Source organism: Leopardus geoffroyi, chromosome A2 (assembly GCF_018350155.1).
Source record: "Leopardus geoffroyi isolate Oge1 chromosome A2, O.geoffroyi_Oge1_pat1.0, whole genome shotgun sequence".
Taxonomy (NCBI): domain Eukaryota; kingdom Metazoa; phylum Chordata; class Mammalia; order Carnivora; family Felidae; genus Leopardus; species Leopardus geoffroyi.
The window spans coordinates 148,521,263-148,546,017 of record NC_059331.1 but is presented as its reverse complement, the minus strand read 5'-3'; the positions used below and the strand labels follow the sequence as shown (position 1 = coordinate 148,546,017).

Sequence of the window (24,755 nt, the reverse complement as noted above, 5' to 3'; positions counted from 1 at the left end):
GTTCCCCTCCCCTTCCCATGTTCCCTTGGTCCCAACTTAGGTGAGTAAGTAGCATTATTGGGGCTGGGCAGTGATTGTATTGAATCCATGAGCCCAGACTTTTGACGATTCTGATGCTGGAGACCTGGGCCAGCACCCAGGGTCGGATGAGCATCACGTGGGGTTGGGAAGTCCCTGTCTTTCTAGATTTGTCCTCCACTATGGGGGATGTGGGCAAAAGTCTCTCCTGGTTGTCTCCACATTGTCTAAGCAGTTCTAGGAAGTCCTGTGGATGGCCCAGGGGTAATCTACTATGCTAAGTGTTCTCGGAAGTTTGGAGATGACTCATGCCCAATACGCATTTTCCTGGAATACTCATGTCCCCTTCTTTGGGGACATAAATAGAACCTCTAGGGCCTACATCTACTCTAAAGCTTGAAGCATAAGCCAATGGTTTAATCGCCAGAAGTAGCCCACTCAATGTGAAACTGCTGGGATTGGCTCCTTGCCTGGTTCCCCTCAACAGTATGGCAATGATAGCTGGGTAGCAGTTTCAAAGAATCAGCCCACATCCTTACACCCAGTTTATTTCCTGAGCACAAATGTAGCAAATAATATTGCCTTTCTATTACATGATGGCACTGATCTGTGGCAGTTTCAGTTACCCATTATTCACCCAATCCCCAGCTCCCACTCCCTAATACCAACCCCATCCTCTTCTCCAAAGATGTACAAGCCAGGCCTCAAAGACTTAAGTCTGAGGCAGACGTAGCCAGAGAGGATAACACCGGAGAGGTAGCCAGAGAGGATAACGTGCTTTGTGGAGCCCAGTTTGGTCTCCCTGCCTTCCCTTCTCTTTGCCATTTCCAGCAGGAAGCCCATGGGGGGCTTCTATCACTCAGGCTCCTCAGAGCCTGGCCTCTGGGCACTGTGGAGGCAGAGCTCACTGCCTCTCCCTTAGCTGTTGGGAGGGTCTCTGGATTGTAGCTTGACTTCTAGGATCTGAACTCACATCATCTCTCCTTTTCCTCTTCTCCACAGATCCGGGTAGATGGGCCCAGGGGCAGTGCCCTCCAGTATGAGACTGTGCAGGTGGTAGACCCCGGCCCAGTCCTCCGGGATATGGCCTTCTCCAAGGACCACGAGCAACTCTACATCATGTCAGAAAGGCAGGTAAGGCTCTTGGGCTCTGTTAGACATTAGTCTTGCAGCTAAATGCTAGCCTGTGGCTCGGTAGAAACCTACAGGAGGCCAGCTGCAGAGGGGATTTGATTTATTTGGCTCAGTGTGTATCCTTTTGGTTAGCTGCCTGGGGACTGAGGCTGAGTGCAGTGAAACAGGGGATGAAACATTAAAAAATCAAAATATCTGGGAGTCTAGAACAAATCCACTAACTTCAAAGCGATGGTGAGTATAGATTCAGGGCCAGCATTTACTCTCTTTTGAAGAAACATGGTACAGGTACCCAAGTTTTTTGTCTAGATTTCCTTACACAAAGTACAATCTACTACCAAAGTCAGCTTCCTGGACCCTGGAGGTCTATGGTGGGCAAGGATTTGCTGTGCAAAAATCTTGGTTGAGGGAGCATCATAGAACAATCAAATGGATGGAGATTCAAAAAACAGGGTCAGTGTGTATGAGGTGAGATGATATAGCTGGTGTTCTGAGCCTTCCTGTGTATACCTATAACTCTAACATGAAGTTCCAGCAAGTTCATTCCATGAGGCCAAGCCAGGAAGAACAGAGGGTGCAGACATTACTGTTAACTGACATTGAGTAGCAAGTAGCAAAGCTGGGATTGTTTCTGGAGTTCAGCTGAGTACTATGTAAGTTCTTCAAGGGTCCTTGAGCTTATACAAGGACTGATACGTCTGCAGCAGGCAAAAGTATAAATATCACCTTGAAAATTCCATATATTTAAGAGTATATCCTGGAGTGCACAGCCCAGAGTGTTCCACCCTGCAAGACACACCCACCTCAAGAGTGGATTAGCACTGCCATACCTCATCTCTCTCATCTCTATGTAGGATGGGTCATTCCCAGGAGCTGTCCCTCCAGTCCATGAATATGGATGTGACAAAGGCAGCAGCCATGAGGGGCAGATCCCATCTCTTTATTCATCTTCATTAGCAAGGCCTGTACTCCCCAGAGGACCTTGCCGACAGAGTCTGGATTGTTCTGCCTGTCCCCTCTCTGCACAGTGCAGGAGATGAATACTACATTATGCCACCCACAGGGCTTGTGCATTATGCCTTGGCAGCCCACAGCAGCTCCACCCTCCCCAAGAGCTTGATGACATCTTCTCTTGGTGTGGGACTCCCCACTCAACCACACTGGGACCCATTGTGGTGCCCTCATCGAGACTGCCGTGGCTTGGGAATTGTCTGGTGTGGGGCTCACAGAAGAACATTTTACCCCAGGAGCCAGGACGGGGTATGAGGCTGCTCCTTTGCTTTCATTCCTTGCTCTTTTCCGATGGGGCCCACACTCCCTACTCCCTGCCTACCTTTGAGGCCCTAGACGCTGATGGGAAGCAGCTTTCCTTGAGTCCCTCAGAAAAGACTCAATACCTCTACAAGGCATTAAGTATTTCAGGATTTCTTGCCTTAATGTAAAAACCAGGATTCCTGAACCTAGAACTTTGAGAACTTCCAAAGATGGAAAATATATGCTGTGCGGAGCCTCCTCTGATAACTGAGTTGGGATTCTGAGCTCCTTCTCCTCTCCCATTCTGCTTCCCTGAGAGCACAATCAGTGGTTAGTACCTATCCAAGCATGGAGAATAAGGTGCACTGAGAGCTCTGGATTATAGAAAAGAAAAGAAACAAGAACGGATGGGGCCAGGGTATTCATCCATTCTGGGACTGCTCCTCACAGAGATGGAGGGCAGCCTGCCATCAAAATAAAATCCCAGATGGCTCGACACTGGTATCCAGTGGGTTTGCACATTCTTTGTGGACAGTGGTAGCATAGCACAGTTAAGCGCGTAGGCTTTGGTGTCAGAAATTCTGAGCATGAACCTTAGCTCCACCATTTACTAAGTATGATCTCAGGTAAGTTCCTTAACCTCTGTAAGACTCAGCGTTGTCAACCATTGTATGGAAGTAATAATAACATCCGATAGTGTTCCAAGAATCAAACGATGTAACGTGTATAACAAGCATGAACCAAGGCTGGCGTGGAGTAAGGGCTTGATAAATGGAGGCTCTTATTTTTATGACATTGCAACAGAAGCGTCTGGACATTGTGGCTGTGTTTGAAGTCAGGCATGGGGTGGCATCAAGATCCTGGGTGATCTATCAGGTATAGAGCATAGGAGTTCAGGTCAAGGCCAAGGTGGGTAGGGAACAGGGATTCAGTCCCAGTGGAAAGCCCATCAAGGACCCAGAGCCTGCTTTGAGGGCATACCAAGTAGAGTTTGGGGCAAGAGCAGCCTGGTAAATACACTGGGGACCCTCCAGCCTCTGTCTGCTGGCGGGTTGGTCTCAGCCACATTGTGTCAGGACACCTGAGTCTACAGGTTAGTCTGTATACGCTCAGCAATGATGTCTTCTCTGCCTGGAGGGCACTTCCCTTTCTCATCTGGGTAATTCTGACTCGTTTCTCAAAACCTAGCTCTGCTGTCATGCTCCACAATCGGTGATGGCTGACTTGTGGTTACACACCTCTTTGGTAGCTCTTCTCATACTGGGCTTTCTCTCCTTGTCTTTCTCTCTTACCAGACTTTCAGCAGCTTGAGGGCAGCCCTGTGTCTTGTTTGTGTGTCTAAACCTCACTGAATAGGCCCTTGATAATTATTTGATGAGTTAATTAACTAATTAATTATTGATTGAATCCCCACTGTCATCATTGACCCGGAACTGGAAAAGAGAAGGACTGGAGTGCCTGGGTAGCTCAGTGGATGAAGTGTCTGACTTCGGCTCAGGTCATGATTTCATGGTTCATGGGTTCATGCCCCGCGTTGGGCTCTGTGCTGACAGCTCAGAGCCTGGAGCCTGCTTTGGATTCTTCTTTGGATTCTGTGTCTCCCTCTCTCTCTCTGCCCCTCCCCTGCTCATGCTCTGTCTCGCTCTCCTTCAAAAATAATAAACATTAAAAAAATTTTTAGTGGGGCGCCTGGGTGGCTCAGTCGGTTGAGCGTCCGACTTCAGCTCAGGTCATGATCTCACGGTCCATGAGTTCCAGCCCCGCGTCGGGCTCTGTGCTGATGGCTCAGAGCCTGGAGCCTGTTTCAGATTCTGTGTCTCCCTCTCTCTCTGACCCTCCCCTGTTCATGCTCGGTCTCTCTCTGTCTCAAAAATAAATAAACGTTGAAAAAAAAAATTTTAAAATAAATAAATAAATAAACGTTAAAAAAAAATTTTTTTTAATTTTTAGAGAAAAGAGAAGGACTGATACAAATTATTTATTATTTATTTATTGCTTAATTCCCAAGTTCAAACTTACGTATATAATTAAAAGACCACACTTCAGCCAAAGAAAGTATCTCCCAAATTTCCACCATCTGTTTATCACTGCCATAACTCCTGCCCTGTCCTGAACTAATTTTTACTTTATGTTTTTATTTAGACATACTGTTTAAACCTAAAAGCCTAGGGCACCTGGGTGGCACATCCCATTCTTGACTTTGGTTCTCATTATGATCTCACAGTTCATGGGTTCGAACCCCACATCAGTCTCTGTGCTGACAGTGCAGAATCTGCTTGGGATTTTCTCTCTCTCCCTGTCTCTCTGCTCCTCCCCTACTCATGTGCATGCTCTCTCTCTCAAAATAAATAAATAAAAAGCTTTTAAAAAAAGATTATAAAAACCTAAGTAGCCTACTTTAGCCATCTCTTAAATAGTAGTATTGTAGATCTGATGTGCTAGACATATATAATATACTTAATTGCAATATTGTGACTTATAATAAGAAACATATATTTGGTCTTCATCCCTATTTCTGGCACTGAGTTCCAGGACCCTTGGAGATCCTGAGTGAATAGAGCAATGGGAGAATCTTTTGTTGTAATATTTGGTCTCTTGTCCTCAGTTTCTGAAATCTTTGGGATCCATAAAAGTGGAAGGGGTGTCTTGTTATTCACAATGAGCCCCTTTCAACCACAACTGAATTTATGTTAATTGAGTGACTTTTGGAAATCTCCTAAAGATGGAGGGGGTGGCTGGTTGTCAAGGGAGCCAGTCATCATGTGATTAGAGGGTTGGAAAAGGTAAGGATGGTATAAGAGTAAAAGTAGAGAATGGAGTGTGTGTGTGTGTGTGTGTGTGTGTGTGTGTGTGTGTGCATACAAATAGTATATAAGTCCTGGCTCTGAGACCATAGACAAGTTACTAACTCTCTCACCACCTCATTTATTCATTCAATATTAAATATTGAGCACCTACTATGAGTCGGCACTTTCTAGATACTAGAGATTCAGTGGGGAACAAGATAGACAAAATCCCTGCCCTGATAGTGCTTATATTTTAGGTAGAGAGACAGACAATGAATGAGTAAATGAATAAATGATGTATGTTAGGTAATGGCGAATACAATGAAAAATTTAACAGACTCGGTGGGAAGGCAGTGGTTTCCAGGAACATGATGGGGAATGCTCCTTTAAGGAAGGTTGTCAGGGAGGTGCCAAGAAGGGAACTTCCGAGCAGAGAGAAGGATAAAGTGAAGGGCAGGGGCGCCTGGGTGGCGCAGTCGGTTGGGCGTCCGACTTCAGCCAGGTCACGATCTCGCGGTCTGTGAGTTCGAGCCCCGCGTCAGGCTCTGGGCTGATGGCTCAGAGCCTGGAGCCTGTTTCCGATTCTGTGTCTCCCTCTCTCTCTGCCCCTCCCCCGTTCATGCTCTGTCTCTCTCTGTCCCAAAAATAAATAAACGTTGAAAAAAAAAAAAAGTGAAGGGCAGGAGGCGACTGGGGATCAGTCGTCATCCAGGCAGAAGGAACAGCTGGCACAAAGGTTGTGAGATGGGAACACGACTTGGTGTTTCTGGGGATGCAGACGGGCTTCTCTGGAATGGGGTAGCTGATGCACTGGGAGAGCGGCTGCACCTTAATTTGTGACCTGTGAAATGGGGAATGTAATAAAGGGCATTGATCTCCTAGGGTGCCGATGAAGACTAAATGAGATAACGCCTGTAGGAAGAGCTTGGCTCAGCATCTAGAAGTGAGCACATATCCAACCTATTATGATTATTTGCAAGTTGAATAATTCTAAGTGAGGATATTGCTTCTGCTGTTGGGAATATGTGACTTCCTCTTTATTTCTCACCTCGAATGGCTTTCACTTTCCATATAAATTTCTCCTTGGAGTGTGGCAGTGAGTGTCCGCTGGGTGTGTTCACAGGGTGTGCGTGTGCGTGTGTGTGTGCACACACATGCACGTCTGCTCCCATGTCTGTCCCCATCTGCATGTCTCCCATCAATCTCCTTCTTGCTTTGTACATGTCTGTGTGTGTATATGGTGTGTATTTACACGACTCTAGTACCCCCGAGGGAATGTCTATGCACACTGAAACTGTTGTGATAAAAACCTGCCAAAGCTATGGCAGGGATGTGAGAAAAAATGTCAGCGAGGCAGATCGATGAAGAGATGTGGTGGCAGAGCTGGGCTGTCCTCAGGTACCCTGGAACAGCCCCCCGCCAGGAAAGAAGCAGCTGTCCCCCACGCAAGGCAAGTCTCTTCTTTGAAAGGCTCCAGAACAAGTGGCAGATTCAGCATCCCAGCCATTTCACACACCAGCTCTTCCCTGCCTGAAAGCCAGAGGCCTCAAATGTGTGTTTCTGCATGGGAGATACACTTTGGTTGTGTCTGGGCCAAAGCCATCTTTCATGGCGTCCTTTGTTTTACCGACTCCTGTTGATAGTGGGTCTGCTTCCAGGTGCCTGGGGACACTCACATGACTTGGTGACTCTCACAGTGCTGGCTGTGATCCAGGATAGGATGCCTGTGGGGGCCAAGGAGGTGGGTCATGCAGGTGGGTCCACCTGCTACTTGGAGTTACTAGGAAGGCGGGACCAGGTGGGGTAGCTCTACTTGGTTGCTTCCGGCATAATCCAGGGGTCAAGTAGTGAGCGCCATCTTGTTTTATAACGTATTACCTAGGCCTGAGTTATCCATTCACTCAGCAAATATTCACTAAGCATCTGCTGTGAGCCGGGTGCTAGCCTTGGCATTGGGGCTACAACAGTAAAGAAACAGGTAAACCACCTTGACTGCAGGGGCTTACAGTTTTAGCAAGAGGACAGAGCAAAGAAGCAATCAACATACCAGATAAATCACACAGTAGGTTAGGGGGAAAAGGATATGGAGAGGGGTAAATGGGATCTGGAGACTTAGTCAAAGCAAAAGAGTTGCCATTTAAATTTTTTTTTTTAATGTTTATCGATTTTTGAGAGAATGAGAGACAGAGAGTGCAAGAGCAGGGAAGGAGCAGAGAGAGGGGGAGACACAGAATCTGAAGCAGGCTCCAGGCTCTGAGCTGTCAGCACAGAGCCTGATGTGGGGTTTGAGCCCATGAACCACGAGCTCATGACCTGAGCCAAAGTTGGATGCTTAACTGACTGAGCCATCCAGGTGCCCCAAGAGTTGCCATTTTAAACAGAGTGGTCAGAGAAGTCTTCCCAGAGAGGCATAGGTGTAAAAGGGGGTGAACGGGGACCTGTTGACCAATCCCCTTCCCTGTTCTTCGTGTTTCTTTACAAGCTCTTCACTCAGGGTTGTGAAACAGAGCTGGTCAAGTATGCCTGTTGGGAGGAAATTGGTGAGAGGGTCCCTTTGTGGTTGGGATGGTTACCACGTTGAGTCTTTCACGGGCAAGTTTGATTCAAAGGGAAGGTGGTACTGTGCTCCCAGACAGGCTCAAGCCACTTGGGGCCAGAACCTCTAACTGGATGGTGCCTCTGCTGGTACCCCTTGTGTGATGAGGGGCCACTACTGCTTCTCTGTGCCTCAGTGTCCCTCCCGTCTCCAGCCTGCCTCCCAGGGGTGTTCAGAGGACAGCCAATGAGAATTCTGACAATCTTGGATGTCTGCAGACACCCATCTCATATAAGGTGAAGCTGCGAAGATAGTTTCTGCCCCCACTAGGCCCCCTTAAGAGAGATTCTGACTCTCGGAACCAGGTTCAGGGCCTGTCTCTCGTGAGGTGCATTTGCAGTGGGTGACACGGCTGTCTGGCGTCATTCCTCCGGCCCTTGCAGGGGACTGAGCTGATGCTGCAGCTCGTGTCTGGATGGCTGACACTGTAACAAGCCCATTTGGACGTTTGCTCCTGGCATCCAGACCAGGCTGTTCTGATGGCTCCTGGGAGAGACAACTTGAAGCACCGACCTGAGAGTGAGTGACAGGAAACGGAGCCACCTCAGACACTCGGAAAAAGAGGAAGCCTGTTGCAGTGTTTTACCCAATTTCACTCAGAAGGAAGCCTTCCCGCTCGTCTGGAGCTGATCCCGAAGGTCCCAGTGTGTCATTACTGAGATGCTCCCACCTCTCACCTCCTTCTCAATGAAGGCAGAACATCTCCATTTTACTGTCGTGGAACCGGGGGGACGACTTCCTGCCCCAGCTTCCCACACCCACTAGGTGCCGAGAGCCTGGCTTCTCCCTCGCATCACGAAACCCCAGAACTGGAAAAGCCCTCAAGGCTTATTGGGTCCTCCCCCTCCTACTGCCTTGTCCCAGTGCGGCTGAGGAGCCCACTGACACCCAGAGAAGTTAATGGCTTGTCCAGTGTCACACAGCAGGTTGGCCAAGGAGCCAAGTTAGAATCCAACTCCATTTCTCTCGCAGTGTCTTCTCCAGCCCCTCCTTGAGGGACATGGGGCTCTCTGTGGGGGCCAGGGACACGCTTCCCCTTCTGCCCTTGCCAGCCGAAAGTTATATACCCGACTCCTCAGGTGTCAAAACAAGCCTAAGAGGGCAAAAGAGCTTACTGAGGGTGGAGGGCCGAATGGGGCAGCGGGGGCGATGGCAGGAAGTCAGAGGTGCCTTGGCTTATTCGTCCTTGCTTCCAGCCTGATACAGGTTGGGACAAGAGCTTCCTTGCAACATTTATTCTAGAGCATCTTGGGGCACATGGGACCCCAGACACAGTCAGCCCATCCCATAGAGGGGGTAGGCAGGGGAGTCCCCTCCTCTTCCAACAGACATGCTTCTAAGTGGTCACTCGTGTAGGCACAAAGTCTTGAACTCCTGAATATGATTGAGTTTAGTAACCTCCCCAAGAGGAAACATGACAGTGGCCTGACGTTTCCCAGACGGGGTGAGTGGAAGGCAGTGCAGGATGGAGACCACAGGGTGGTCACAAATAGGCCATGAACTCCGGCTTTCGTCCTGGTCCTTTGCTCTCACCAGGTCTGCCACTGGAGCAAATCACTCATGCACTTTGTGCTTTAATTCCTTCATGTGTAGAATGCAAATGATAATAACTACCTTTCAGGGATTTTAAGATTAAAGGTAATAATGTGAAGTGGCTAGCATGCAGTAGGCTTTCAGCAAGTTGTGGGAGTTATCTCCACCGTTATCATCATTATTATTAGCAATACTCTTAGAGAACGTATTGTCGCCAGGGAAAGGGACGCCTGGACAAACCACTTTGGTCATTAAAGGCCAGTTCAGCTCTGGGCACCAGCTCCCCAGAACGCCCTGGCACAGCCGCCCCTGCCCATTTTGAAATCCCCCGGACGAAACTAAAGCTGACCATTCCCTTTACACCTGCTGGTGCTGCCCTCCAGGAGACTGAAGGGCCAGGAGACCATGGTCCCCCACCCCAGTCAACAGAGCTGTGCAGCCTCTCTGGGGAGCTGGGTGGGTTTTCCTCTGTACTCTACTTCTGCTCGGGGGAAGGAACTTTAGTGTGTTTGAGTCCAGTCCACTGGACTTGAGGTTATCACGCACTGGGCACCTGAAATCGCTTCCGGCTCCTCATCTGTCCGGACTTGCAGGGCAGATGGAGAATGGCCTGTTCCCCTTCTCTCTGCCCAGAACAGCAGAAGAGCTAGTATGTAAGGGTAGGGCAGCAGGGAGAGGGTGGAGTGGGGGGAAAGACTAGGCAATCCAAGGAGCAGGTGATTAGGGAAAAGCTTTGGCAGCTCCTAATTCTGAGCTCCATTAAGCATCTGTCTCCGGCAATTGCCCTGACAGTCCTATCTCCTCTCCACTCGGTGCCTGCGTCCCAAGACTTTTGGGGCACTCCAAGTGCCATTTTAAAGACAACTGCCTGTAATATTCCACTTAGCAGCGTATGTGAGGAGACTCTGACAGTGTGGGCAAACAGGGCCAGGGGCTCCATCTCTGCCACTCCAGTGCCTTCCTCCCACCATGTGTGTTTATCGAGTGCCCACTATGTGCCTACCCAGCGTGGGCATAGATGCTGTGCAGAATAGAAAAGAGCAGAAGGAAGTCGTTGTTCTGGGAGCCTCTGTTAGGGCTGAGGTGGGAGCAAACTCCAGTTTGCAGGACATTGAAACAAAAGTGGTTCTACTGCGAGGATTGCCCTGGAAACCCAGCTTTCTTGTATAGTCAGGGCTTGGGTGGGGTAGAAAACGGGATGTCAGCCTGAAGGGCACATTCTCCTGGTGCATTTGGGTAGGTATCATGAGGACTCTGGTCTAGAGGCCAGAGATCTTGGGTTGTTTCCCAAGACAGTTCTCAATTCTTCAGGCACCAGTCAGCTGCCATCTCCTCTTACATAGGGTGGGTGTGGACGGAAGCTGACTCCTACCATCCTAGCCCTCTGCTCTGTCCTCTAGGGATGGCATCTGAATGGAAGTGGTTCAGGTCGGTGAGATGATGGACTTGTGCTTGAGTCCCACAGAAAGAGAGGCTGGGAATATCGGATACTTAAGTAAACTGTGTACTCACTTTGAATATTGATGGGACATTTTCAAAAGTAAATAGATGCATGTTAATTTGTGCCATTGTTCAAGATGACTAGTTGGCATTAGTGATGCCATGTGACTTTACCAAATGCAGTATAGGTATGAAAGGAGAAATTACAAATGGCAGAATTCTATCCAATCTGAGTCTCTTAAGTATATTTCAAATATTTTGCGTAGACAATGGAGACATGAATTTGAAACTGACTCAAAGGTGATGCCATTGTTCTAAGGAAATGCATCATAGTTAAGGGGGAGACTATCTGGATATTTATTTAAAGTTATGCACAATAGCAAAGGGGTGGAGAAGCAAGTGTGAAAATCGGTGTGTCCTCTATAGAAAGGATTTCGAGGGGCGCCTGGGTGGCTCAGTCGGTTAAGCTTCCACTCAGGTCATGATCTCACGGTCTGTGAGTTTGAGCCCCGCGTTGGGCTCTGTGCTTCGGATTCTGTGTCTCCCTCTCTCTCTGCCCCTCCCCCACTCACACTCTGTCTCTGTCTCTCAAAAATGAATAAATATTAAGAAAGAAAGAAAGAAAGAAAGAAAGAAAGAAAGAAAGAAAGAAAAAGAAAAATGATTTCGAGCTCGTGCTAATATTTCTCTAGTTTATCTGCTGAATGACTTGAACGTGGTTCAGAGCAGCAGCTGGAACCACCCTTGTTTTGGGTCCTAGCTCTGCCACTTGCTACCTAGAGGACCGTGGGCAAGTTATTTAATCTCTGGATGCTTCCGGTTTCTTCAATGTTTATTTATTTTTGGGACAGAGAGAGACAGAGCATGAACGGGGTAGGGGCAGAGAGAGGGGGAGACACAGAATCGGAAACAGGCTCCAGGCTCTGAGCCATCAGCCCAGAGCCTGACGCGGGGCTCGAACTCCCGGACCGCGAGATCGTGACCTGGCTGAAGTCGGACGCCCAACCGACTGCGCCACCCAGGCGCCCCTGGATACTTCCGGTTTCTTAACAGTAACACTTGCTAGTGCCCACTGCCTGGGTGGTTGAGAGTAAATGAGAAAGCATATATAAAATTTTTAGTGCAGTGCCTGGCACATAACAAGGGCTCAATAAATCTTAGCTTTCATCTTTACTATTTTCAGTATGCTGGTCTAGTAGGATGGTGTCTCCATTTTATTTTTTAAAATCCCACCCATAATATTTTTACTTCCAATCCTTCATAAACTCACATCTGTCTCCTCCGAGGCATATCAGGACCCTGGTTTTTGGTGCCCAGAGCAGTCCGCCTCCCTTGACCATGCTTCCCACTCCGCTGAATCCCCAGGTTCCAAGGGTCTCTCATATGTAGCTGTGGTTATTGACTGTGCCCAGTTCACTTCTTGAGACACTGCCTCCGGCAGGGGTCACTGCTCACACCAGCGTGTACCTGCTGGGTAAGAGGAAAGGCCCCTCAAGGGAAAGTCCTACTGCCCTGAAGCCACGTTAGTCTGCAAGGCTTGCAGAGACATGCTACTCTCATTAAGATGAGGGCATCTCAGGACACAAGCAATACACACATGAAGCGTGACATGTAAACGACGCCACCTGTCCCTCTGCCTTGTTACCGCTTTAAGCATCAATTAGTCCAGGATTTCCCAAATTTTCTTCTCAGAACCAAAGTTTTGCAGGATTTTTTTTTTTTTTTTTGGTCAAATACATTTGGAGAAATCTGAGTTAAGCAGATATCTTAGAACATTTGGTGTGCTAATGAGTATTATGACTCTCCAAGCTGGGGGGGAGGTTGGCGAATTTAGGAGCTGGTGTCGCCCAATCTCATGTGATCACAGAACTCACTTTACCAGGAGCACCCAGAGCTGTTAGCGGAGTTCTGGATCCTTCACTGGAAAGACTTCATTTTGATCTTTCCCAGGGTTTTCTCTCCCTGCTCACTGGTGATCTCGCTGGCTCTAGGCCTGGCTCTGGTCTCCCTTCTTTTGTGCTCCTCTCTCTCCAGGCACAAGCTGAATTCTGTCTCAATTCTCCTGAGTTTAGGAAAGGAAGTTTCTTTGGATCCGAGTCTCAAGTTTACATCTGGATGTCGGGCTGTTCTTTTTCCCTTTCAGCTCACTGACCTCTGGCTTCCTGGTGCTCACTTGAATTCCCAAGACTGTCCCTCCTCTGTCCTAGGTGCCTGGAGCCCTCTTCAGCTCTGAGCTTAGCCTCAACTTTAATCTACATAACTCATTGTCCTCCTCTGAAAGCCACCAATTTTGTTAAAATTATTAAACTCCTGCCTCTTACCTACTGTTGCCATTCAAAGTTATACATTTGAGGTTAATGGAATTAATGTATTATATCATTTCACATCTGCTCAGATGGTTCTTAATTTAGGGGCCACTGTTCATGCTCAGGTATTTATTACTCTGTCTTCAACAATTAAATAAATGTTAATGACCCAATATACCCTCAACTCACATGACTTAGAGAAGGCGATTCATTTATTTGTTTATTATTGTTTTGCTCCAGAATACCAAAGACCAAACTCTAAAACATTGAGTGCCCTTTTTGCTTCTCTAGCGTAGGGGTGTTTAAGCACACTTTGATGCTGAGTTCCCACTGAAGGCAATGAATGAGCCAATGGAGTATAGGAAAAAACTATTAGAACTTCTTTTTTTTTTCTATTTAAAACAAGAAATTAGGCTTTACTCATGTTTACTATACAGTCGATACTGGATATTGTTTCCCTGCCTTGGTCTGTATGTCAGGCATTCACATGTCAGGAAGTCGTGGAGGTACATGGGAGTCCCACATCTCCCAGTGGTAATACTAGTGTTCTTACTGGACGGTTCAGATTCAGTATATTACAATAAGTTTGTAATTTATGTCCAACTGATATTATCAATATTGTAAAAACAATCCTCGAAATAGAATCTTTACAATAACTTTGCAATGAGACGGAAATGACCATGAAGATGTTTTTATACCACCCAGAGGTTTGCTGGTTATGAAAACATAATTAAACATTTTTCCTTTAAAAGAACCAATATGTCCCACAGTTGCTGATCTTTCAGTTCTGACAAGCAGCTGTCAGGAGTATGTCACTTTGCCGGTAACTTCAAATAAATTACACACATCATCTGCCCCCTCAAGATAATGGTAATACGTTAACAAAGAGAAAGTAATCACTTTCAGGAAGAATTTACAGCATGGGGAGACCATTTTGAAAGAAAAAAAAAAGAATGTTTGGAAATATTTTCATCTTTATGTGATTTTGTTGGTAATGAGTAGGTGTGACACTTTAAAAACTTTTATCTAAAAACTTTTAAAACTTGGAAACAGAATCTTCTACTCGCCTAAAACTCTTCAAGGAAGAGTTTTAGAGAGTTTTGACCTGTTTTTAAAAAATACATAAAAATTCAGCACCTTTCGATTAGTTGAAAGAATAGCTGATTGACATCAGAGAAGATGGAAATCTACCAGGTGAATTTCAACAACAGTCTTCGCATAATTGGTGCATGAAACCCAAGAAAAGTATCTTGATTTAGTCAGCATAGCCAACAATGCTCTTTTCGCATTTCTGTGTCTATGAGGTGTCTTTTTTCCATTATGACAGCTACGAAAGCAAAGTTTCAAAATAAATTGAACTCTAGACCTCAGAATCCCACATCACTAAGTGCTCAAAAAGATTTTCACAAATAATAAAGCCAATCCCAACACACCAGTCCCATCATTTTTAATAATAATTTTCATGATGAGAGTAGAATGTTTCATATCATTCATTAATAAAACAAAATAAAAATTAAGATGCTATTTTGTCTTTATCTCCTATCTTTATTTCTTAACCTTGTGTATAGTTGATAATGCATTAACATCAGTAAGTAGAACATGTATATTCTTTATAAATAAATATTTGTATTATTGGTGCGTGTTCAAAAAAACTTTACTATTGGGTATGCAATCAATACTCTTTAGTATGTAAATTTGCAGATGCGTCATAAATTAATCTCATTAATGATCAGAGATCATTAATCTCTGATCTTCACTTTCATGTTACCTTTAAAACTACCTCCTCTGTACCCAAGAGTTTGTTGTTCAGACCCAGCTCAGAAATCCTTAGGGCCCCTGTACATTGGCACATCGGTGTGGGTGGTGCCAGTATGGGCAGCTTCTTTATCTTTGGGTAATTTACCCGGTGTCTTCTAGATTTTTCTAAAGCCCAGATCCCTGAACAGCAGACAGAACATTCTCTCTGGAAGGGATGGTAAGGAATTTGAGATGGTACTGAGAGATAAGACAATCTCTAGACAAGCAGATAGCAAGATCATGGCCATGGCCATACAAGCTGGCAGGGAATATTTTTGTAGTAAATATGGCCAAAACGACTGTGGGTCTTGAGAACAGTTTGAATAGGCATAAATCTGTCAGTCTAGAGTTAGCCTTTGCTGATTATATCTCCCATTTTCCATTAATTTTTCCTTTGTCCCATTCTCTTCTTTCTCCCATTTTCTGGTATTACTCTCACCTTCCTCCTTATTTTTGTCTCAGTCTCTTGTCTTACTCTTCTCTGTACCTACCTTCCATTTTCCCAGTCTCTCAGGTGGGAGGGAGATCTGGAATGGGGTCAGGCCTGTGTTTTTTAAACTGCCGGTCATGACACATTAGTGGGTCGAGAAATCAATTTAGTGGGTCACAAAATCAATTTAAAGGGTCATGACCAGAATTTTTTTTTAAATGGAACAGAATAAAATCGAACAGAACAGTGTCCATCAAGCATAGTAAGGATAAGTACTATTTGTGAAACTATATATGTGCATTTATGTGTGCCCAGGGTTGCAATGTAAGATATCTCTTGCAGTGAGTCATGGTCAAAGTGAAAGCCACTGGTCTAGGGAATAACATTTTGCATGTACTGGCAATAAGTTTACTTAAGCTTTGGGCATCCAACTCACATTTCAAGCAGTACTGATGACATCATCTGACCCAATGCTGGTTTTTATTCAAGTGATTTCTCAATTTCAACAATTTGGCCTCAACTAAACTGTTGACAGTTTAGTGTGGCAGCTGTGGAGTAGTGGATAAGGCATTGGATGCAGAGTAAGATCAGCTGGAATCAAGTTCTTGGCTCGCAAGATCTTGAATTCTAAGTCTTAGTTTTCCCTCTTGTGGACCATCAATGCATTCCAACCTGTTATTTCATTAAGTACCCATGAAAATAAATGTACTTCCACAGCTCACTGGGATGATGGAGGTCCCCTCATAACTAGAGGGGACCAGGCTCTTGGGGTGCAGTCCTCTCCAGGTATTTCCCAGCTACTCCAAAGGCTACGAAGACCAAGATGGTAGCACACCTACGGCTAATCCATGGCGACACAGCACATGTACCAGTAGGGAAGCACTGTCCAGATGACCATAATGTACGATGTTGGCCTAGAAATTGTCCCCGCAGCTCTGTGTGTACTCCTCGTGCTGGGAACATACAAAGATGACAAGACACCTGTGCCCTCGTGGAGCTTACTATTTAGTGGTTGCGTTGACCACTTGCAGTTTGCAAAGACACACTGGGTGGTACAGAGCCGGCTCACTCATGATTAGCTTTTCTTTGCAGTGGCCTCTCCTTGTCTAAAGCCCTGGCACTCGAAGTTTCTTTTCTCTCTGTGGGGACTGAACACAGCCCCTAAACTGCCTTACAATCCTGATACTTCTTAGTTATAGATGTAAACCTGAGTCAGGTCAAGATGAGAGGGGCAGACTCCAATGGCTCTCCAAATGCCAAACTCTGCTGCATTCACCATGTGCACCGAAGGGAATAAAACTAATTACTACCTTCCTAAAGAGCTGAGCATGGGTGGATACGCCCTTGAAAATGGCCAGCAGAAATGCTTCTTGCAAACTGTTCTCCCCATGCAGCTGCCTGCAAGTCTCTTTGCTACAGCCTTTGCTGCCCAAGGACCCCTTCCTCGGGCCATTAGCGAAGAGGCTGGTCGTTATTAACTAGCTGGCATTGACTGATGACACTAAGCTTTTTTTTTGGCCTTGTGTGGGCTGGTGGCAGGCGCTTAGTTGACCCCTGGAATTTGGAGTTTATTCTGCCATGAAAACAAAGAAATAAATTAGAGGAATGAACAGAAGCCCGTATGGTTGGACAGTAGTTAGAGACAGCTCAACAGCCTCAGCTGGTCCCCTCCCCAAGTGTCACCAGAAGACTCCTTCCGCCATGGCTCTCCCTCCCAGATTCCTGGTCTAGTGCTCCTGTCGAGGCTAATGAAATGAGGGAGAGATTCCTGTTGTCGTTGTTGTTGTTGTTGTTGTTGTGTGTGTGTGTGTGTGTGTGTGTGTGTGTGTGTGTTTTCCCCTGGAGTCTGGTGTCGTGGAAAGAGATGGTGTCTGCACAACAACTTGCATACTGAAGAAGATTTAGAACTCCCAGTTTCATGTAAAGGACTCATTCTTTAAAATATGCTTCTATAATAGATTGTATGTTGCGAGTACCACAGAAATCTTTCTGCACAGAAAATAACTCTTGACGTGCCCAGCTGACTCCTGTTAGAGCGTGCAACTCTTGATCTCAGGGTTGTGAGTTTGAGCGCCATGTTGGGTAGAGAGATTATTTAAAAATAAAATCTTTTGTTAAAAAAGAAAATAACTCAACATGTTCTGCAGTTTTTTACTTTGTTGGTCATAGTTGATGTATTTTTTAAAGTGAGATGCACTTGTTATTATATGGTCTCCTTTCAATTTAATTCAACAAACACTTATTGTTGACCTACTCAAGGGGTTGGCCAACTATAATACAAATCTGATGGACCCACAGTTTTTGTCAATAAAGTTTTATTGGAACCCAGTCATTTACATTCATTTACACCCATTCATTTACATATGGTCTATGGCTGATTTTGACCATAACAGTGAAGCTGAGTAGTAGAGACAGGCCATATGGCCTTTGCAAAGTCTAAAAAAGAAACTATCCAGCCTTGTATAGAAAATAACGTGGTTTCTCTTGATGTATGTATTAAGCCTCAAGGTCAGGAAACAAAGGGATGGGTACAAAAGAAGTTTCGGGAAGGATCCTTGTCCTTAGGGAGGTTACACGTTCATGAGGGGAGAAGGATCTTTTTTTTATCATTATTTTTAATGTTTATTTGTTTCTGAGAGAGAGAGAGACAGACAGAATGTAAGTGGGGGAGGGGCAGAGAGAGAGGGAGACACAGAATCCGAAGCAGGCAACAGGCTCTGAGCTGTCAGCACAGAGCCCAACGCAGGGCTCGAACCTGCAAACTGCAAGATCATGACCTGAGCCGAAGTTGGACGCTTAACTGACTGAGTCACCCAGGCCCACCGACGGGAGAAGGATCTTTAAAGCTTAAACAGCCATCAGCTGCCAGTTTTCTGCTCAGTCACACATGTGTGTACCAACCCTTGGGTCTCTGCTTCTGTCCTATCTGTCCAGGATGCCCTATGACTCATGTCACCAGGGTTATCGTGTGCATCCTTCAAGAATCCTCACTCACAACCACTGGAGTGTGAGCTCCTCCTTAGGTTTGTCTTGGCGACCTCAGGAGGGCGGCATGGTGATTTGGACCATGCAGACGCTCGATAAGCATTTGGTGTAATTAAATGAATCCTCCCACTATTTGGGGGAAGATGAAAGACACATGAAATGACTTTCTCTTCACCAATTTTTTTTACATCACAAATAGAGGTCAGACCCATGAGATCAGTCTCCCTACATATTCCCTCAGGTGAAGACCTTGGCTTTGGCTTTAAGCCAAGTGCCAAGGGTCCCCCAAATAATTAAACCATTTTGGTAATTGTCTTCTAAGCCAGTCACTGTTTTTGGAGGATATTTGTACATTTTTATCTCATAGATAAAAAGGGGGCCAAATAACTCATCCGTCTCCTGCTTTCCCACTAAAATCTCCTAAATCCCACTACACAAAAGGACATTTTTTAAAAATCAAAATGAGAACAATAATTTTATGTGACAGGATTATTTATATGGCTGTTCTCCCCATGATGAATCCATCTAGGGGCGCAGCACCTACCCAAGATGCCAATTCATAAATCAGGAAATGCTATTACCCACTGGCCATAAAAACAGAGCCCACCCCAATGCAGAGTACTCATTTCAGAAGTGGCTGCCCCATTTCAGGACAGAAATGAGTTCAGAAAATCCACCTGGCTGTCCAGAGAGTGAAGAAATGTCTTTTACTTGATAAATAATCAGTCTTTCTTTCCTCTCAATCCCTTTTCCCCTAGAAATATGTAGAACTAATGGCACAGATATATGCCATTCCACAGAAAAAAATAATAACAGGGCTAACTAGATTGAAATGAGGCAAAGGGCAAGAGTGAGAATGGCAGAAAGCCTGCAGATTTCCTGAGAAACCTTTCTTATTAGCTTAAATGCAGCTCAAGAATAAACAGCTTAGAGAAAATTTAGTGGGAGTCCTCCTTTCTGGGCAGTCCTCCTGCAGGCACCCATTAAGGACAGGCAGAGAGCCAAGGAAAAGTGTCGGGAAGGGGAGAGTCGTTGCCAAAAAAAGCCGAGAGTAAAACAGGGTAAGCTGAAGTCTTTGGAATTGTCTGTGGTTCCTCCAATGTGGTTGTGTACTTCGTTTTCATCTCAGCAGATATAGGTTGGAATGCAGAGAGGACATAAAGAGAGTTAAAGGAAAGAGAAGAAGGGAAGGGGGACAATGAGAAGTAAGGTGGCAGGAAAAAGTCTTCTGTGGGGGGGGGGCGGGTATGGTCACAGTCACTTGGCAATAGTGAAGATCCAGCTGTAGACAAAACAGATGACACCCATGCATTTATGTAGCTTTGTGCTAGGGGGATCAGGATGGACAAGAAACAAGCCAGCAAATAAATAATCAAGATAATTTCTTCTGGCGCTAAGTGCTGTAAGAGATGGACGGAGTCACACGGCAGAAGGGGCAGGTTTGGTCTATAAGGCTTGGGAGGCTCTTTCTGAATAATGACAATAACAAGCTGGCTACTGATTATCTATGAGGTAGACATTCTAGACAGAGGAAACAGCAAGCGGCAAGACCCTGAGGTAGGAAGCAATTGGCATATTCAAATAACATAAGGATAGTCGCCATGAGAGGACAGGAGCAAATGTGGACCCACACTGGGGCACCTGGGTGGCTTAGTTGGTGAAGTGTCTGACTTGGGCTCAGGTCATGATCTCACGGTTCCTGAGTTCAAGGCCACATCCAGCTCCACACTGACTGTGCAGAGCCTGCTTGGGATTTTCTCTCTCTCCCTCTCCCTCTCTGCCCGCCCCCCCCACTTGCTCGCTCTCTCCCTCTCGCTCTCAAACATACATACATACATACATACATACATACATACAAAATAAGCTTTAAAAAAGTTTTAGAAAAATGTGGGCCCACACTGATGTGCAGGAGATAATTTGGGGAGTCTCCAATAGTGCTAGAGTAGCGCTAGGTCAAGATATTGGTGATTCATGTTTTGTCTAATTTATCCAGTATAATAACAGTCAGGGAGCCATGGGGAAAAAAAAAAAGGTGAGGGCCCTTGTGCTTTTATTTTATTTTATTTTATTTTATTTTATTGCCTGTACTGGGCTTTATTTTGAACATCTCAGTCTACAAGTACCCCCTAGTACAGGAGAGAGATGCTTCTTGAGAAAACAGCAACAATGAGAGCTAAGTTACATACTGCTTACTGTTACCTTGGCAGAGCTTGAGGGTTTTTTGTGTTTCTACACATACTTTACGCCAATGTCAATGTCTTGGTTTTGATTTATAGTTTTGTAAGGTGTAGCCATTGGGGGAAACTGGCCAAAGAGTACATGGGAGCCTCTCTGTACTATCCTTTCAATTTCCCATGAATTTATAATTATTTCAAAATAACATGATTTTTAAAAATAAAAAAATTTTTTGATGTAGAAAGAGGAAAAGCCTTTTAAATTGCACTACAATAATAATTGTTCCAGAGAATTATCTGCCATTGGATATAAAAATCAGTGGGCAAAGGTTTGAGGAAAAATGGGATATTTTCAGTCTCAAAGTATTTCCTCCAAGATATTTATTAACTACAAAGGGAAAAATAGTAACTTTACAGTGGAGAAACCACCTTAGCCAAATGATTGAGGTTAACATCATCCATAACAAGACATATCATTATCATGAGCCCCTTGATAAGATGCACTGAGAAGGAGACAATGTTACTTCTATGATATTCTTGCCAAAAATGCACAACCTCATTCTAATTATGTGAGAATCTCAGACAAACCCCAGATGAAAGACATTCTACAAAGTGACTGGTATTCATGAAAAGTGTCAAAATCAAGAAGACAAGGGAAGATTGTTACAAATTAGAGGTGACAAAGGAGATATAATAACTAGGTGGAATGCGGGATCGTGGAACAGACAGGAAATTAAGTAGAACTGGGGACATTAGAATAAAGCCTAGACTTTAGCAAACTGCATTGTACCAATGTTAATTTCTCAGTTTCCATAATTGTAACATAGTTACCTATGCTTTTAACATGATGGAACCCTGGGGGAAGGCGCTATGGGACTCTCTACTATTTGTGCAACTTTTTCGTAAGTCTAAAGTTAGTTCAAAATAAACCCTTCTTAAAGTTGCAAACAAAAACCTACACAATGATGCAATCACTCTTACAGTCCTGACATAATTTCCATCACCCCAAAAAGTTCTTTCATGTTCCTTTGCACTGGATATTCCCCCACTTCTCCAGCTCCTGGAAATCACTGACCTTCCTTCTGTCACAATAGTCCTTCCTTTTCTAGAATTTCAGATGAATGGAATCATATAATATGTAGTCTTTGTATCTGGCTTCTTTTACTCAGCACAATGCTTTTAAATTACAGCCATGTTTATTTAGCTCCTTTTTATTTACTGAGTAGTATTCTATGACATAATTGTACCTCACTTTGCTCATTCACCATTGAACGATATTTGAGATGCTTCTGGTGATTATAAATAAAGTTCCTATAAACTCCTATTAAATCTTTTGCCCTTAAAAAAACAGATTGTTTGTTTCCTTATTGTTGAGTTTTAAGAATGATTTGTAGATTCTGAAACCCCTTTGTCAGATATATGATTTGTAAATATTTTCTCCTGGTCCATGGCAAGTTTGGGGCCCATCTTACAGAATAGGAAATGGAGACGCAGACAGGTTAAGCACCCTCCCAAAGATCACACAGTTTATGAGGGTGAAGACAAGATTAAACCTCAAGAGTCTATGCTCCTAGCCACTCCCCAGTGCTGCCTCTACAGACAGTCACTGTTCCAGGTAGACACATGGATAATCAGCATTATCAGGGGTACTTCTGGTGGACCTTTCCACCTGAGGAAGCTTCAGGTAACCCTGGAATAGCTACTGGGAATCTTATAAGTGGGACCAGCTAGAGGCCCTGACATTTTTACGTGGGGAACTCTGCTACAGAACATTTATTTATAAATGGAGGACATGCTTTGGCAGCCTTCTGGATTCCATAAAAATGGTCGATCATTGATTAAATTATTTTTAACTACATATAACAATCACTTCTTCAGAAAATAAAATACCAACTCTGATTTCTAATGATAGCCATGTCCTGGGTTTATTTTAGCCTCCTCTACCTAACTTCTTCGGAGTTTGGTTTGACAGGCCCAGTTAGATAGTTCTTCCAGTGTTCAGAAAGGCAGAGCCCATCACACATATCTGCAGAGGATGCAGAAGACTAAGGATTTTTCTGTAACTGGAGTTTCCTCAGGTGGGACTTTTGGACTCCAATTTCTGCTTAAAATCCCTTTCTTCTTCTTAGATCTAGAACCTGTCTCTTCTTGTTTTGAACCCTTGTGGCTAGGTGCTATCTAGAACTATAAAATTCTCCCAATTTTATATTTAGAAAAACTATACTAGGGTGTCATAGTAAGGCATGGCCATAAAGAGGAAACACACCCACGGGGTCCTGGGCTCCTGGTCAGGGCCACAGTCATCAGCTTCCCTGGAGGCAGGTGCCTCTAAATCTGCATTACCATGCAGCATGAGAGTACCCTTAGTGGGTACCTGTGCTTAGTGGAAAACGAATTATAGATTCTGTTACTCATCAATATAACTTTCTGCACATCTCAGAATCAAGACCTCAGGTGGAAGGAAACGTTGAAAATTAAACATTTGAGTTGAGTCATCAAAGCTGCATATAATTCTCAAGACTGGAATATGGTGTTAAGATTCTGGAGCAAAGAGACAGGAGGTGTGTGTGTGTGTGTGTGTGTGTGTGTGTGTGTGTGCGCGCGCGCGTGTGCACGTATATGTTCAAAAACAACAAGGCACGAATTAAAGAATTTCAGGTATGACCTTAGTGTATTGTATTTTCCACTAACTTTGAGTTTCAATGCTGCTCCTTTCAATAATTCCAGAAACACACACACCACTTAGAGCAGATGATGTCTGCTTCATGAAGATGTAGACTATATGGGATGATCTTACACCCTTATACTGGTTGTACAACTTGTCTACTTTATTATCACTCCATGTAGGCAAATTCATTCATTTGATCATTTACTTGCCAAGAATTTGATGAGTACCTACCCAGTATTGGTACTGTCCTAGGCAAGACAGTTATAGAATTAAATAAATCATATCCCTTCCTTCAAGTAGTTCAAGTGATCTTGAAAGCCAGCATGTAAATACATGAATGCAATCCAATGAGATAAGTGTGACAACAGAAGTGACTAGATTGTAGAGAGGTAGCACAGAGAAGGAAGTAATAGAAGAAACACCTGAAGGAGGCCACATATGAGTCGGGTTTCAAAGATGAATAGGAGTTTACTGAGAGAACCAGAGAGGAAAAGGACATTCTAGGCAGAAGGGGCAGCATTGCAAAGTCGAAGCAAACTTGAACATTATGCTGTCTTAAAGGAAGCTATAAGCAAATTAATGTCATTGGAACATAAATTGAGATGGGGTATTGGTGAAGGCTGAGGAGTTGGACAGGGGTGAGATCATACAGCTTGCTAAGTGCCAGACCAAAAAAAGAAAGAAAGAAAAAGCTTGGATTTTAATCCATAAACAATGGATTCATTGACATGATTTAAGCAGGGGCAAGACAATGACAGACTTGAATGTCAAACAGATCATTCTGGTAACAATATGGTGAACAAATTAAAAAATGGGAAATCCATTTTTTTGGGACTAGGGATAGCCAAGTGAGAAGTTTTTGCTATCACTGTGTCAGGTACTTATTTAATTTAATCTTCACAGCAGTGCTACAAAGTAGGTATTTTTATTTCCTTTTTACAGATGGGAAATTGAGAGGTGTGTAATTTACCTGAGGTCACCCAGCTGGTAAGGGGTAAAACCATGATTATGATAGTTCCATCAGAATTTAAAGTTTCACAAAGGTGTAGATTTAAGGGATATTTAGGAGGTTAAATAGCCTTTGCAATACAGTATGTAGGGGAATGTAGAGGAGATAAAGAGGTTCAAGATGATTCTGGAGTTCTCAGTCAGTAGAAGTTAGTTGCATGATGATGTCATGGACTCAGACAAGAAATAAGAAATGCAAAGGGAAGCCTTTCCAAACTCTTATATGTTCCCCCTCCTTGTAAAAAGTGCCATCCACCAGTGCTCTGAATCCTACCCTCTTCAAACATACAAAGGATTTTCCATCCACAGTTTTTCATCTTCTATTTCTTCCTGGTATTTGTTGTTGTACCTCCATCTTCACTCAAACTCAAGTTTTGTTTTTCTCTTTTTAACGACAGCCCCATTTCCTTCCTTCACCACCAATACTTTGAGTTTGTGGTTTACAGTTTCTACTTTCACTTTTTCACCTCTAAATCTTTCCTCAACCCTCTGGAATATGATTTCTCCAATGAAACTACTCTATTAAAAAGGTAGCCTGTGACTCCCCATGGTCTCTGTTCAGTTCTCACCCTTTTTAACCTCTGCTTGATGGTTGCATCCATCATTTCATGGCAATGATGTTGACC

General features: G+C 44.5%; 1 protein-coding gene across 2 annotated transcripts in view; it reads left to right on the top strand.

The window, feature by feature from the left end:
- PLXNA4 (plexin A4) overlaps positions 1-24,755 on the top strand; it is a 445,047-nt gene that overhangs the window by 283,767 nt on the left and 136,525 nt on the right. For both annotated transcript variants that reach the window (XM_045495675.1, XM_045495674.1), the window contains exon 4: positions 1,021-1,152. In XM_045495675.1, coding sequence (XP_045351631.1) covers positions 1,021-1,152 — 132 coding nt within the window. The remainder of the gene's footprint in view (positions 1-1,020; positions 1,153-24,755) is intronic.